Source organism: Carassius carassius, chromosome 17 (genome assembly GCF_963082965.1).
Source record: "Carassius carassius chromosome 17, fCarCar2.1, whole genome shotgun sequence".
Lineage (NCBI taxonomy): Eukaryota > Metazoa > Chordata > Actinopteri > Cypriniformes > Cyprinidae > Carassius > Carassius carassius.
In genome coordinates, this window is record NC_081771.1 from 29,474,220 (window position 1) to 29,491,637 (window position 17,418).

Genomic DNA, 17,418 nt, shown 5'->3' on the forward strand with positions numbered 1-17,418 from the left:
TAGGTCCGTGTTTAACCAGAGAAACACTTGGTGAAGTTTTGAAAATATATTTTCTCAGACATTTAAAGTCCTCTTACATAACGTTGTGAAATTATTCTTAACAATGGATGATCGGATGAATATAAGCTCCACGACACCCTCACATGGTTTTCAGCGTGAAGAAGAAGAACTATACCGAGCAGACAAACACAAGAACTCGTTGACGGATGAAGGAGCTGATTTCTTGGAAAGCGAGGCAGATGCTAATGTTCTAGACGACGATGATATCTTAGATCTGGCAGGAGGAGCGAAAGATGCGCTGGAGAGGCACAGGTCCACACTGCCACGTACCGAAGAACCTCCTCTGCTGGACTTTACAGATCCAGATCCAGAACCATCATCCACCTCTAAACCAGAACCAGAAGCTGTCAAACCAGCACCGATCAGTGCGTCTGGAGACGCAACAACAAAACCGACGAAATCAGAGGAAAAAGATGGGAAAATAGTCACGCCATCCAAATCGAACTCTTGTTGTTCATGTAAGTAACGTTACATTGTTTTTGTGACTTATAAATTGGATTTGAATCGATGAAATATAAGTATTATCACTAACTAAATAACGTTAAGTGTAATACACTTTTTTTTTCTTTTAATCCACCCAACATGTTACACCACATGACGTCAGATCCGTTTGAATTATTAACGTTACATGACTCTTACTTTTTACCTAGCTTTTCAATTGCAGTAATACAGTTTGAGTTTTCGGATTTATATTTAACGTTGTCTCCGATTAATATTTGTTGGGCTTCTCAAATTTCTTAATCGATGCAGTATCAGTTTAAAAAAAAGCAACGTTACATTCTTGAAATTTCCATATAGTACTGACTCATCTAATGTGATCATAAATAATGTTTGTCACCTTCGTTACTGCTTACTTCGTTTGAACAGCATTTTGTAATGATGATCATTGGGGAATTATAAAAAAAACTTCAACGTCTTCTTGATGGCTTCCCTTTACTGACATCTGGTGGAGTATGTGTTACTGACACGAAAAATACAGAAACCCACGAAATTGTGCTAGCTGTCAAACTGTTTTTATTAGATTTTTTGTTTATTTATGTGTCTGTTTGTATAAATCTGTTGTTAATTCAGCTCCACATGCGTAATGGTCACCTCCCTATTGTGATAAAGGCTGGACAAAGGTCAGTTTAGATAAGTGACCGAGTTTACTCAGAAGTGTCTGACATTTAGGAAAATGCAATGACCCAAAGTCACAATGGATTTCATAAATCATTCATTAGTCATGAATAATCATTTTAGATTGTGTCTGAACACTAACCTGTTACCTAAAGCAGTAAAATATAAAATTTTCAAGTCAATTGTAGCTAGGTCATGATAAAAAGTGCATTTTCCATTACCAAATAATTTTTTTTTTCAGAGCCTAAATAATGTTTAAGTATTATTAAACAGCATTGTTTCATTTTGATTTTTCAAATGCTCACTTTCATAATTTGCCAAAATAATTAGAAATAATGTAATGGCAAATTTGATCCATAAACCCTTGTGCTTTCAAATAAAAGGCACTTATAAATGTATGTATCTATGTTAAATAAGTGTTATTGACCTTTAAAATTAGCTTTAGTTTTTTCACTTTTAAGACAAATTAATTACACAATTAAGCAGAATTCAGTTTTAGTTAATAATAAGAATCTTGGATCGCTCATACGAACACCGAGGACAGGCCAAAGGGCAGCCACATCAAGTTATTTTTGATAATGCATTTAGAAGAATTAACTGTGACGGCCCCCGGATTGTAGAGCGACACAGCTGATGTTGTGCTGAAACCTCATGTTACTAGAACACGGCGTTCAACACCTTTGAATGTGGTCAGCTGACCTCAGCAGTGCTGGCCTTTGCAGAACCTGATCAGTCTGCTCTGCTAGGAGAGCCCTGGCGTCTCTCTCTACCCTTCAGTCCTGTCCTGCCCCAGCCAGAGACTCGTGCCTCCTTCCTCACCCCCGACCTCCTCTTCTGAACACCTTTGACTGGAATGTATGACGATGGACGCCAATTCAGATAACACACCTTCTGTGACAACCTCAAGGATGGAGATAAAGCACTGGAAAGCACAGGGTACATGCTTGTTTTGCCCTAAAAAGCCTAACAATGGACTAAGTAGAACGACCATTTTTCTGCTTGCTTTGTCCATAACTGTTATTGGGTAAAGCTGTGAGTAAGTTTTGCTCAGTTTTGAGGCTTTGCTTGCAAAGGTGCTTGTGGGAGAGAATGTTCTAGTTGTGCTGAGTAAATGGTCAGGGGTGTCTTGATTACAAAGCATATTGCAACAGCAAGCATTTATCCCTCTGCCAGAGAATTCTCTTGGCCAACTGCCTGTTTGCGGCACAGAATGTTGTACTGACTGCATATTCTGAATTCAGTGCAGTTTTGAAGAAATTAAAGAATATATATGATGCAGTGTGTCATATATAGTGAGGAGGTTTAGACGCTCCAGACTCACAGGGTGTGGAAATGAATGTGTCTTTATCATAGCTGAAGGGAACGACAATACGATTGCAGATGAACAAACAAGCAAATATGACACACAAGCATATTCAAGAAAAAGCCTACATGTTTTAATTCTGTGAAACGAAGCCAAACCAATGTTACTCCCCTATCGAGAAGAAACAAAGCGACCTCGGTGTCCGATCGCAGGGCTTCCTGCTCCTTGAGTTCTCTCCAGCACTGGAAAGCTGATCTGCTGTTTACACGGGTCCTACTTCTTGCCTTATCGTGAGCCGCCTTTTGTTCCACAGATGTTTTCCTCTTGTTTTTTATCCACCATCTCTATCTTTCTGTTGTTGCTCTGCTCTGCTAATTTCTGTCTTGTGCACTGAGCACTCTCTCGTCCCCATCATGAGTAGACACGCCCCTTACTGCTGATTGGCTACAAGTTTGTTTGGTACTCGGCCCGACTCCCGTTTTCTGAAGCGTTTTTCGAAAAATACATACCCCACCTTTAAACCGTTCAAATGTGAAAAAGAAAAGGTGTTACTTTAATACTTTTTACTTCAAATAAAAGTTATTTTGAACTTTCTATTCATCACTGAATCCTGGCGGGGGAAATTGTAAAATTTCTACAAAAATATTAAGCACAACTTTTTTTTTTTTTCATCATCGACAATGAGAAATATTTCTTGAGCACCAAATCAAGCATATTATAATGATTTCTAAAATACCTTGTGACAGCCTTCAGTAATAATCCTGAAAATTTTGCATTGCCATCACAGGAATAAACAGGGCTCCTACGGGTCCTTGAAACCTTTGAAAGTTTGTGAATCTGAATTTTTTTTTTTTTTCAAGGCCCTGGAAAGTTTTTGAAAAAGAGCATACATTGAATCAAGAATCAGGTCCTTGAAAGTGCTTGAATTTATTTTGTGCAAGAAGTTTTCTGGAAAAAATTCCATATTATTCCCTCTGGTCCGCTAATGTGTTATTTCTCCAACAATTCGTGGCCTATGCATAGAAGCTTGCTGGATTTACATTAGTTACGTTAAGTGTTTAGCGCGTGAGGTACTTTGTGTTGTATGTTGCCATGATGCTAGAGTGACCATATTTCCTCTCTTTCCCGACATGTCCTTATTTTGGACCTAAAAAATTATTCTGGAAATACACCAAATAGAATATCAGACCCTGAATCAGCCAAAATGTTGGGAATTTGGCTTTTACTTTCTACAGTCGCCAGTGTGTTTTTGTATTCGAGTGCTGTGAGGGACTGTCTATGCTTGTATTGAACCATTTTGCTTTCTGCCCATGATAAAACTGTGCTAGATGTTAAGTTGTGTAAAGTAGGGCCAGTGGTAGGAAGCTTTTCAGCTGTTCAGTGTTTATGATCAATATGCATAACAGTGACTGTAAAATGTGTTTTAGGTATGGAAATGACTAATTTTCAGTTTTGATATTTGGAATATGGTTAAAAATATGGTCACCCTACATGAAGTTAATCATGCGTGCACAAAACTATTGGATGGTACCTCTATGTTTCACAGACACACCTGGAACTTTATTTTGAATTGCTTTGCTTGTTAAGATCATGTAAACCCATGAGGCAAGAAAAACGTCTGGTAACATGAGCCTAAGCTCTTTTGAAAAGAAAAAAAAAAAACCTTCCAAAAGTTAATATCAGATAATTTTAGAATACAGTATAGGATGTATTGAATATACTTCTGTTTTATGCAAAACAAAAATACAACAAATAGAATATCAGATCTTGGTCATATGGCCAAAAATTTATGCAAAAAAAAGAAGCTTTTTTGCATAGTTGTGTTTGATACATGAAAACTGTAACAATGTATCTTACAAGATAGCACGATTTAACCTCACTCTCACTTGAAATGTGTCCCCTTGGATTTGAGGGTATTGGACATGGAACGTCCTTGAAAGGCCTTTGAATTTGAAGTTAATCAAGGTGTGGGAACCCTGAATAAATTACATTTGAAAATATATTAAAATAGAAAACCGGTTTTTTAACTTATAATAACACTTCACAATATTAGTTTTTTTTTTAACTAAATAAATTCAGAGACGTTTTTTTTTTACAAAAGCATTAATAAAATCTGGCCAACCGATGGCTGTCTAGCAATCTGTGCTGGACATAAATAAATACATTTTAAGTTAAACAAACAAACAAACAAACAAAAAAGGTCAGCTGGCCAAACGTGTGTGTTGTTGTTTTCCTGATGGATGCATGTTCACCGATATTTTGTGGACTTTTTTTTTGTATCTGTGCTTATCTGAATGTGCCGGATTACGTAGGGACTTTTGTTTTGAAATAATCCAATTTGTCCGGAACTGTAATTTGTCATTGGTGCTGCCTGCTTCTCGTGTGTTCTTGGCCCTGTCTGTCTGATCGCAGATGAGCGAGATGGATTCCAAACAAGGTTAGTTTGTGAATTAGACTGTTAAACGCTCTGTAATCGCGTCCCTCCTCCAAGCATCACACCTGATTTATGCGCATTTACACTTCAATTCGTGTTTACACGCGTTGTCGATGATTTAGGATGAAATCATGATGATAAAATGCAGTTTTTATTGCGGGGGGTCTTGTGGAGGCCGCAGGATTTAACGTGTTTTCAGGCGTGCGTCATAACAGTACACATTAACATGCATATTTATGAGCAGATCTATATTAAGCATTAAGTGTTGGTTTGTGAAAATGTGATTCGTTAATACTTTGTGAACTGTTCAGTTTCGATAAGATTATGCAACGGTCTGTTGGCCAGAGTACAAGATGAAGGGCAGCATGTTCTGCTGAACGAACCCAAGTGCTTCTGAGTTACTGATTAAATTCATCGGATTTTTGGATGGATGAAATGCAGTGAGAGGAGATACCGCGTGCTTGTTTGCCATGAACTCTGATCAGACATATTGGCACATTTTGTAGATTAGGTTTAATTATTGAATGGTATTTGACTGACTCTTTCCTGTTTTTACCCTTCCTCAGCTAGAACACATTAGATTTGCTGTAAAGTCTGAATTCATCTTGCTGGTGTCCTTATTTAGTGTGTGCAAGAGTTATTTTCTGTTTCTGGAAGTTCTGGAGTTTTGATGTTCCGTGTGGTCACATAATTTGTATATTGAGATGATCTTAAATAAGTTAAATATATATTAAGTTATATATATATATCTATATCTATATCTATATATCTATCTATCATATTCTTAGTGACAAGTACACATTTCCATTGCCAACACTTAGTGTCAGATAACTTAAAGGGATAGTTCACCCAAAAATGAAAATTCTATCATCGTTTACTCACCATCAAGTTGTTCCAAACCTGTATGAGTTTCTTTGTTCTGTTGAACACAAAGGAAGATATTTGGAAGAATGACAGAATCAAACAGATCTCGGTCCCCATTGACTTCAATAGTAGGAAAAAAATATATACTATGGTAGTCAATGGGGACCGAGATCTGTTTGGTTACAAACATTCTTCCAAATATCTTCCTTTGTGTTCAGCAGAACAAAGAAACTCATACAGGTTTGGAACAACTTGATGGTGAGTAAACGATGATAGAATTTTCATTTTTGGGTGAACTATCCCTTTAAAGACATTGCTATGCCATTGCTACACTTTCTATGTTATGACTGCTCCACAGGCTTCTTGTTGCAAATTTTGCTCACACACACACACACACACAATCCTGGACCTGGAGATGGACACACACACACACTCAAACTCTCAAACTTACTGACACACTCAAACACAGGCTCACACACTCAAATATTCAAAAAGACTCGCACACACACACAGACTCAGACACACACAGGGTCACACACACACCAAACTGGACCTGGAGGTGGACACAGACACACACACACACACACATAAACCTGGAGATTGAGGTGGACAAAAACCAACACACACCAACCTGAACCTGGATATAATAATAATATAATGTATAGTTTGGTGGCTGTGATGTATATAAACCTACCAACGTCCGTTGCCATGATTTTTGGAATGACTGATCGCGAGAGGAAAAAAAAATGACGTTTTAGTCGCATAACATCGGTTAATGGAAACTCCGTCATTTCGCAATAGTTGTTTATCGATATTCAGAAAAAAAAAACACAAGTTTTGCACGAATGTGTAATGGAAACGCGACAGCGCTTAACATAGACTAACTTCTCAGAGTTATGTTGAGCAACAGTGTTCATTACTAACCATTCAACTCTGGATTGATTCTGGAATCTTCGCTGGGGGAATAAGCATTATTCCCGTGGCGGTCAGCGCTGATATTGTGGCGAGCCGCCACAAATTAATGAATGTATGGGAAACCCTGAATTAAATACTTTATAAGAATTTAATAATAGTGGTTAAATTCAGCAATGTTGTATATTCAGTTATTTTTGAAAAATATTTTATATAGAGGGTATATACATTTTATATATATTTTGTGAAACTACTCAATTTAAACATTAAAGCAATATTTAAATATAGAAGTGTTGAATTTAAACAATTTTTTACATGTGTGCTTGTGTAAAATATATTTTTTACAAAATTGATGAATTGGAACACTTCAAGCTATATGTAAAAAAAAAATTTTTTTAAAAAAAATATAATTCTGTTGTAGTAATTTTACACATTAATGTAACCCAATTCTTACTCATACACAATTTGAAAAAATAAAGAATTTTTATGTTCCGGTACATTCAAAAAGTGTTCATTCCTTTTTTGCATGCGAGCAAAAGGTTGCATCATCTGACTGTTTGGGGCTGACGTAACTCTTGGTTTCTGTCGCAGTGGTGGACCTGCTGTATTGGCGAGATCTGCAGAGGACGGGGGTGGTGTTTGGAGCCAGTCTGCTTCTGCTGCTGTCCCTCAGCGTGTGCAGTATTATCAGCGTGATCTCCTACGTGGCCCTTGCCCTGCTGTCTGTCACCATCTCCTTCAGGATATACAAAGGCATTTTACAGGCTGTTCAGAAGTCCGAGGATGGACACCCCTTCAAGTGAGGACGCATATTGTAGTGGCATCAGTCTCACGTATTTCCACACCATGTTTTGTTCACTTTGTGTTCCCTGAGTGTAAAACGTTTAGGATAATCCTGCTTTGATCAGTTTGTGTTCCAGTTTCTGTAAGGAGGCAGATCTGTGGAGCTTAGCTTCTGGGCTTACATGAGGTGTTTGGTTTTGATTCCCTGCCAAAATTTTAAGCCTGGCTTGTGAAATGGAAAAAAATCCAGCCCCTTAAAGAATCTTAAAGTTGTTTTGGAAGTAAAGTGGTTGCATTATCTTTTGTATCTCTCAGAAAGCCTGTTTCAGGCTCTGTTCCAAACCTAGTGAGCTGATTTGCTGTCTACTGCTTAGTCAGCTACCTTCAAAGGCAACATCTTAATTGAAAGGAAACCTCTTAAGTAGTACATCTGAAATGCTCTACATTGGCAGCAACTTTCTTGCTCTACACAAAAGAGGCTTCTTTAGCAAAGCGCACAGGAGTCCTGACTCACAGTTCGATGTTAGCTTGTTTATTTGAAAAAGCATATGGCTAATTGTTTTGATATGGCCAAAACATAGACGGTTTCAGTTTTTTGTTTAATGTGTAATAGTACAAATCTAATTGTAACAGCTTTTCTCTAAATGACAAACAGAGAGAATTATTTACAATCATGTTCACTGCAGGAAAATAACGGTAAATAAAAAGATCTAAGTGATTTGGAAATCACCCAACTGTCACGGCGCACTGCGTCAGCGGTCAGAATGAACGATAAGGCGGGGTGTTTTTTTTTATTTATTTATTTTTTTTTTAAAAGGGTCTTCAATGGAGGGGTTGCAATAAATGTTATTGTTCAATTTAGAGTATTTATGAATGGTTATGGCGATGAATGTTACATTTGCATATTGTATTGTATGAATAGGTGAAACGAAGTAAAACCAGGGCGAAAGAGCTGAGGCTCTGTAATTTTATTTTAACTTCATTTACTTCAGGAGATTTAACTTTGAAACTGTGCGTGGGAAAGAAAATGCACGAGATGAGAACACAACAATCTGTTAACGGTCTTAACAAATTTTTTTTGACTATTTATGAGATTCATATTTTTAAATAAAATTAATTACTTTATATAATATATAACCCCATTGTTGGCTTTCGTGGATGAAGTTCCAAGGCGTTCCAATAATAACAAGCATATTTGTTATTTAAAAATGAATTTAAAAAAAAAAACCTTTAAAGGTATAGTTTACCAAAAATAAAAAATACATTGTCATTTACTGACCCTCATGTTGTTTCAAAACTGAATGACTCTCTTTTGCACAACATAAAAGGTATTATTATTATTATTAGCCTGCTGGTGGTAACCGATCTGTTTTGGTCACTAGTAGTGACTTTACTTGCAAGAACAAAAAAATACATTGTTTCTCAAATTATTTTCTTTTACGTTCCATACTTTATGCTAGGCCATTGTAACCTAAACATTCAACATGATAATAGCTTTTAATGTTATTTTGGGGGTATTTTTACAACCAAATTAATTTGCAATTAATCGCAGCCCCCTGTAATTAATTGGATAAAAAATTTAATCGATTGACTTTAAAAATAGTGTCTTGTATAATTACAGGGCTTGTATTGTTTGTTGGATAATCAAGCCAATAAGAATTTATTAACTACAACTCTTATGCAAATTTCATTTAAAATTTTTTAAATACAAATTTGTAATACTGATCTGAGATCAGGTTAAAACAATATAGAGACTAGTTCATTGGAGATTGCTTAATCATTGAAATTTTGCAATGAAACGTTGTTTACTGTAGCCTTGTTTACGGTTTACTAAATCATGCGATTTTTAGCAGATTAATACATGCTTGATTGCTGGTTTAAAACAAAGTTTTACGAAGCGGCATTTCAGAAGCACCATCACTAGTTGCTAACTCGGTAGGTTGGTGGAACAGGGCTGCGGTCTCATGCTAAACCCTCTTTCTCTTCCTACAGGATGTATCTGGATAAAGATATCGGGATCTCTTCGGAGTTGGTTCAGAAGTACAGTGACACAGCTCTGGCGCACATCAACTGTGTGATTAAGGAGCTGCGACGACTCTTTCTGGTGGAGGATCTGGTGGACTCGCTCAAGGTTTGTTCTTTCAGGAGACCAGAGGAAATGAAAACCTGAACCTTCTGTTTTCAGCTTAGCCTCTTTTATTTGATTTGGGGCTCCATAACTGCTCTCAGGGTGAAGATTGGAAAATAAATCTAGTTGTCTTGATGTTTTTCATGAGGCTGGTGAACAATAATGCCTCTGTTAGCTGTACAGTTCATGCTAAATTTGATAAAAAAAGAGTTTTCTGAAGAAGTGGGCTAGAAATTGGCCTCTTGTGTCCAAAACAAAGAGCTCAATACAGATGTATATGAAAACTGTTCTGCTTATGAAATGTTGGCTGTTCAAAATCTGACATCCTCTTAATTCCTTAATGCACACTTCTATTTTCTTGAGTAATTGAGTTACAATTAAGTTTTTAGAGCGAAATATATTCTCATTCCACAAGGATGCATAAAAGTGATCAGAAAGAGTTAAAGGGTCCCTCCACTCCAAAATGAAAAAAAAATTGTCATTAATCGCTTACCCCCATGTCGTTCCAAACCATTAAAAGCTTTGTCGCCTTCAGAACACAATTAAAGATATTGTGGATGAAAACCGTGAGGCTTGTGACTGTCCCATAGACTGCCAAATAATTAATACTTGTGTTACAAAAGAGTCCTGTTTTAAATAACCGCTGTTCTTTTTTACTTTCTATTAATCAAAGAATCCTAAAAATGATCTCCGTTTCTGCCAAATATTAAGTATAACAGCTGTTGCTAAAAGTAAGAAATGTTTCTTCAGAAAGACTGGATTCTGAAGTATCGTGACACTGAAGACTGGAGTATCAATGCTGAAAAATCCGCTTTGCCATGACCGGAATTAATTCTATTTTAAAATATATTAATATAGAAAATAGATGTTTTAAATGTAAATAGTATTTTTAGTATTACTGCTTTTAATTCCATTTTTGATTAAATAAATGCAACCTTTATAAGCAATAAGAGACTTTTAACAACCTTACCATCTCCAAACATGAGCAAATGTTACTTCATATTATCAACTGTGTTCTCTCCCATAGTGAATTAGTTTTATCCTTAATACATTAAGAAATGCGGTTTCCCATTTGTTGTTAGTAGGCAGGGTTGGTGGTCACGTTTGGGGTGTTTGGTCACGTGATGCAGAAGCGGGTCATGAACGGTTCCACAAAGAAGCCTTTGTTGCTCAGGACCGAGAGGATTTGGACGGAGCTCTGACCTCTCTCGCCGCAGCCAGCTATTCTTTTTATTGGAGGTGGCGGGGTTAAAGTAACAGCTGTGATATAGCATTGAGGAATGCCAGTCATGTGATGCTCTGTTTTTAATGCCATCACATGACAAGGTTCTCTGCAAGGCTGAATGATCGTGAATGAATAGCTGGACTACACTTTCCACCCCACTATGCATTGTTGCTCAAATGCCCACGCTGCCATGCTGAGGGCATTCCAGTTCTGATGAATTGGTCAAAAGCAAGACATTTAAATGATGATGATGATAATAATAATAGAAAATGAATAAATATACATTAAAAAAACACATTGAAGATATTACTTCTGAAAATTCACTCTGGCTCTGTAAGCCTGAAATTGTTGACAGTAGCAGAACTACTAGACGTCACAAATCATCTGGTTTACTAAAATGAATGTTTGGATCCAGGGATAAGTGCTTCTTAATTATGCGTCAAAGCATCTGACATTTTAAGGAGTCGCTGTGTTCGAAGCACAGTTTGTGGTGTAATGGAAAAGAGCCACTAACATCAATGTTAAATCAGCATTTCTTGGCGCAGCATTGACCCTCGTCTCAAACGCAGCGGATGCAAGCATCCGTGTAAGGAGATTTAGTGCCCTGTGAAGGGGGCGGTGGTTGTGGGCTGTGGATAGAGTTACAGTCATACCCCGCTGCCCTTTCAGCGCTCTGGAGGTCTTCCGCAGCTGGACGGATAGATTCGTCCCAGCATTCAGACTCTCTGTGGTCAGACGGCTATATTGAGTGACGTGTCCAGTTACGAGTGACCCTTTACATGCCGGTGGGTTTTAAACAGTCTCTGCCATTTGTTAGGTCAGCTTGCAAAAAAGTGGTCTGCCTTCTATTTTTGAGTTCAAGTGAAACGTTTTTGAGCGTACAATGACAATTTATGAAAATTTTATTAAGTACACTTTCAAAATGCTAATGATACATTTATATCAATTATAATTAAACTTTCATTACAATTTTGACCATATTTCTGGCTCTTGAGTTAAGGAAATTGTCCAACCAAAACACAAAAATTGCAGTTTAATAGTCTTTTTTTTTTTTTTTTATTAAAGGCGGTCTCACACCGGACGAGAAGCGCTACATCGCATCGCGCCACATGTAGGATAACTCGAGGTATCGCACACCGTACTAGGGCTGTGCAAAAAATCGGATGCGATTTTCATGCGCATCTCATCAGTAAAGACGCTCCTGTGATTAGAAGTATATCTTCAGCATGTGCGTTCAGATCAGGGTTGCCAGGTTTTCACAACACATTCTGCCCAGTTGCTTCTCAAAACTAGTCCAAAACTAGCCCAATCGCGTTTCCAGGAGGTTCCCCGATAAAAATTGCTTCCCGGGGTTAAAATATAAAATTTTTTTGGCAGGGTTGCCTTGGTAAAATTCACATTTTAGGGACTAAATATCAGGTTATTGTGGTTGCTTCAAACCACGGATATGAAAAACAACCGCAGATTTGGCAACACTGGTTCAGGTGGAGCGGCATTTACAACACAGAGCCATAGTCCACCGACAACTAACACAAAATCGCTTTCAAAATCGACAGAGAATCACCTGCTATTTTTAAAATCAGTTTTGTGTAGATTGTCAGTGAATTACGGCTCTGTGTAGTAAATGCCAACCAGTGTTGCCAAGTCTACGGTTGTTTTTCATACTGTTGTTTTTGTTTCTGAATTTTTTTCCCAGTCCGCCCCTCCTGAAAATTAATGGCAAAGACATGGTTTAATCTACTACACATAGGCCTACTGAAGCTCGCAGTGTTTTCAACCTCTGCTTCTAAATTTAGAAAAGTAATCAAAAAGTACTCAAAAGTAATTAGTTACATTACTTTAATAAAGTAATTGAAAAAGTTACACTACTATTACATTTTAAACAGGGTAACTTGTAATATGTAACCTATTACATTTCCAAAGTAACCTTCCCAACACTGGTCGCTGATTAGTTTTCCATCTGCTGCGTTTGGCTACTCCACTATTTAAGTTACCTGAAGTGTGTTGTGACGGTTGTGACCTGGTAAATCCAGTCGGTGGCTGCCGAGTGCCGACAACATTGAATGTAGTCACATACTGTAATATTTTGTGTATGTAAAAATTTCTCGAGAAAAATAAAAGATTAAAAGGACTACGTTTATTATACATTTCATTATACATGTTTACATTTTATTCAAGCTGTACAACTAATGTATGTAGTATTTTGCAGCAGTGGTATCTTGGTATAATGTATGAACAACGATTTGAAATGAATATAATGTGATTTAATATAAAACTATGCAGATGGCGCTCTGTGGCGCGGCAGGAATTTGAACAGCGTTCTGAGTCGTAGCTGGGCGCTGCAGACAGATGCTGAATGGCACCGCTGGTGTGTGTACACTCATAGAGAATGTGTTCGAATTTTAAAGACGTGGCACGACGCTGCACTTCTCATCCGGTGTGGGACCCCCTTAAGGCTGCATTTATCTAATAAAAGATTCAGACTAAGCAGTAATATTTTCTAAGATATTACAATTTAGAAGAACTGTTGATGTTAAGCAGTCAATATTTATGATTATAGAGAAATCATTCCACGAAGCTGATTTGGTCAAATATTTCTTGTCAGATATGAGAAATATTAGGATTAAGGTTGCAGCTATATTTCTTTATTTACTTGATTGCTTGAAACTGATTTTTTTTTTATTAGTAAGAACGGAGCAAAAAATGTTTTTGTAACAGTCTATACTGTCAGTTTTTATCAATTTAATGCAACTTTGTTGAATAACTTTTTTGTTAATACGGCTACACCTTGCATAAGTTGTGAAAAGCGTTTGTCACAGGGTTTCCTCTGGCCTGTTGTACTGTGGTTGTATGTTGACATGGTTTCCTCTCTTCTTCCAGTTTGCAGTTTTCATGTGGATCCTGACTTATGTTGGTGCCTTGTTCAATGGTCTGACTATTCTTATTATGGGTAAGTCCATTTGGAACTGTAGTACTCTTAGTTTAAATCGATACATAATTTTTAGTAGTTAATTGGCACTTGTCAGAATTATAAGAATATGCCATAATTTTCAAAATGTGTTTTTTCTTTAGGTCTCATAGGTACTTTCAGTTGGCCAGTGATCTATGAAAAGCATCAGGTATGTTTGGCATGTGTATGCATTAATAACTTCTGGCTCAGGCAGCTGTTGTGGTTGATTTAAGTATATATCAGAGCCTTCAGTTTCAGTAAACACTAGAATAAACCTATAATGTATACCTGAATGCCATAATTATTCTATTTCACTCCTAATGCAGGCACAAATTGACCATTACTATGGACTGGTGAACAAGCAAATCAAAGATGTTATGGGAAAGTAAGTCCGTTTACGTTGCAAAATATGACGCGTTTTCTTCAGTAAACCAGATGCAAAAATTGTGTTTTGCATATTTGAAATAACAGTAGTCAACATAGGGTTATTTTATAATCCCTGATATGCTCTTTGTTTTTATTAATTTGTTTTTATTTTAGTTTTCCATTTTAATTTTAGAAGTGTTAGTAATCTTAGGTGGTTGTCACTTTTATTTATTTTTTGTCTTTGTGAAATATTTTATAAATTTAAAGTTGAAGAAAAAAATGAAATCTATATGGTTTCTATTAATATTAAATATAAAGTTAAATTAAATGAAAATAAAATAGCATGTATGTGTATGTATATATGTATGTGTGTGTATTGTGATATTTTATTTCACTTGATGTTTGTTGTCAAGTAACAACTTTTATATATAGATAGATAGATGGATACATACATATTATAGATACATGAACAGTACTGTATATATGCAGTAGCCTATATGCACTCACACGCACAAGGTATGTTTTAAGTTTTTGACCGTAGTATAAATTTACTACATAAATTACTTGACTAAACTACTACTAAAATGATATTGATGGTTTTCCTGTTCCTTATGACATCTTCTTTTGTTTATGTATCATTACAGGATCCAGGCCAAGATTCCCGGAGCAAAGCCTAAGACAGAGTGAAGAAAGTTATCCAGTGTGTTATTTCCGTGCACGAGAAGTGATTGTGGAACAAGCGAAGATGGACAGAATCGTGTTTGGTTTGGACAAAGGCCTTAGACGATGCAATGTAAACTTTACCCCCCCCACAGTGTTTGAATTGCTAGCCTAACTGAGAATGAAATCTTTTTAAACCTCTTATCAGTTTCTCTCACAAGCAGAGTCATCAGTCTTTCACTGTAGATCTAGTTCTCCATGTTTGAAGTAAACGCAGCTATGTAACATCATTACAGAATGTAGTCTGGGGAACTGATGAGGGCAAAAGCAGGAATCAATGAGGTTTTTTCATTTACTATTCGGTCATTTTGATTCATTTCAGTATGATAAAGGGAGTGAATTGTTTTGGGTACGAAGTTCCTTCACAGCAAGTCTTTTGTTTTTAGCCGTTTTTTTTTTTTTCTTTTCGTTTGTACTTTGGCATGCTAGGACACAGTAGTGTTGTGGTGTAACTGTGTTAAAGTGGATGCAATTCAGTTGTGTTAGAGTTGAAGAGGCTTCTAGTCTTCTGTAGCAGAGTTTAAAAAACAGTTTTATTTCACACTTGTCTCCAAAGGGATCTGTTACGGCATGTTGCACCCATCTATTCATTGTTTTTAGCCGTTTAGTTAAACACTTAAAAACTAGAATGTATGCTTTGTTGGCCGATCACCTTCCTGTCATGTCAAAATCAACAACATGTTTGCAGAATTTGCCGTCTCCATCGTAGATCGAATACCTGAAACGGCACATGCTCTAAAAACTCGCAAACTTCAAGCACTGTTTCTTCATGCAGGTCATTTGTAAATGATAATTCAGTTTTGATGAAAATATGCTGAAGACTGTCTGTGAAATGCTTTGTGAAAATAAGCCAATAAAGTACCAATAAAGCTTGTAGACAAATTATTTGGGGTTTGTGCTTAATTTGAAGCTTTGTTTTAGTCTTACAATGCAGTTTGTCCCATGTACTTTGGCGCCATCCAGTGGTGATGTGTGGAAGTGTAGAATTTGATATGATTTTGGCATTTTGAGCATCAGTTTTATTCCTGGCATTAACAAGAAATTTGATGTTTCAAATCTCAGATATACTGAAAAAGACATTCACCTTGTATAGTCCCTATGGTATGAGAGATTTACATGAAAGTACGCTGGTTTTTCTGTGAACAGAAATCAGCATTGTTCTACCCTTACAACAGTCAGGCTCTTTAAATGAAAATCACGATAATTTCCTCACACTTATTTCCTCGTTCTCAACAAATTATCTTTGGATAAAGTTGCTTTCAGAAACTGAAAATTGATGGTATATTTTAATTCTATTTATACACCCACACTTGACATTTGGCCATGTCTGAATGCTTTTGAAAAAAAAAACATTAAAAGTTATGTAATATGTAAATATAAAAGAAAAAACATCATTGTATGTTTTAGTTGAATTAAAACTATTCTCTTTCTCCACACACACATATCTATCTATATAAATATACATGTATGTATACACATACACACAGAGATATTATATATATATATATATATATATATGCACATATATATACACACACGCGTACAGTACAGACCAAAAGTTTGGAAACATTACTATTTTTAATGTTTTTGAAAGAAGTTTCTTCTGCTCATCAAGCCTGCATTTATTTGATCAAAAATACAGAAAAAACAGTAATATTGTGAAATATTATTACAACTTAAAATAATAGTTTTCTATGTGAATATACTTAAAAAAAAAATTTATTCCTGTGATGCAAAGCTGAATTTCAAATAAATAAAATAAATTTAAAAAAAAATTCTAATATATTTTGTTTACTATCACTTTTTAGAAATTTAACACATCCTTGCTGAATAAAAGTATAGATTTTATTTAAAAAAAAAAGAAAAAAAATTACTGACCCCAAATTACTGACCAGTAGTGTATATTATTACAGAATATTTATATTTTAAAAACATAGCTTCTTTTTTTTTTTTTTTTTTTCATCAAAGTATCCTAAAAAAGTATCACATGTTCTGAAAAAATATTAAGCAGCAGAACTGTTTCCAACTTTGATAATGAATCATCATATTAGAATAAAGGATCATGTGATAATGATCCTAAAAATTCAGCTTTGCATCACAGAAATAAATGATAATTTAAAGTATAATAAATTTAAAAACAATTATTTTATTATTTTAAATTGTAATAATATATCACTATATTACATTTTTTCTGTATTTTTGATCAAATAAATGCAGGCTTGATGAGCAGAAGAAACTTCTTTCAAAAACATAAAAAATAGTAATGTTTCCAAACCTTTGGTCTGTACTGTATATATCTGTGTGTATTTATGTGTGTGTGTGTGTGTGTATATATATCTATATCTATATCGATATATATATATATATTTATATATATATATATATAATATTTGTGTATATGTGTGTGTGTGTGTGAAGGTGTTTGTGTTTAATGAGGTTTTTATGATACACAGTATGACATGTTTCAGTACTAAAAATGTGATTTTATGTAATACTTAAAATAGAATGAATTCCACCAATTTCAACATTTTCATGAAAACAGATATAAAAGAAATAA

General features: G+C 35.7%; 1 protein-coding gene across 3 annotated transcripts; it reads left to right on the forward strand.

Moving 5' to 3' along the window:
- Window positions 1-67: 67 nt before the first annotated feature.
- rtn4a (reticulon 4a) lies at window positions 68-15,746 on the forward strand. Of its 3 annotated transcripts, none has more exons than XM_059571704.1 (7): window positions 68-518; window positions 7,281-7,488; window positions 9,465-9,603; window positions 13,706-13,775; window positions 13,898-13,944; window positions 14,102-14,160; window positions 14,786-15,746. In XM_059571704.1, exons 1-7 carry the CDS (start codon window positions 104-106, stop codon window positions 14,826-14,828), a joined length of 981 nt encoding a protein of 326 aa, XP_059427687.1. In that variant the 5' UTR covers window positions 68-103; the 3' UTR covers window positions 14,829-15,746. The 3 variants fall into 3 exon arrangements, with proteins under 3 accessions (XP_059427687.1, XP_059427688.1, XP_059427689.1); XM_059571705.1 differs by lacking the exon at window positions 68-518 and adding an exon at window positions 1,944-2,112; XM_059571706.1 differs by lacking the exon at window positions 68-518 and adding an exon at window positions 4,761-4,916.
- The last annotated feature ends 1,672 nt before the right edge of the window (window positions 15,747-17,418 follow it).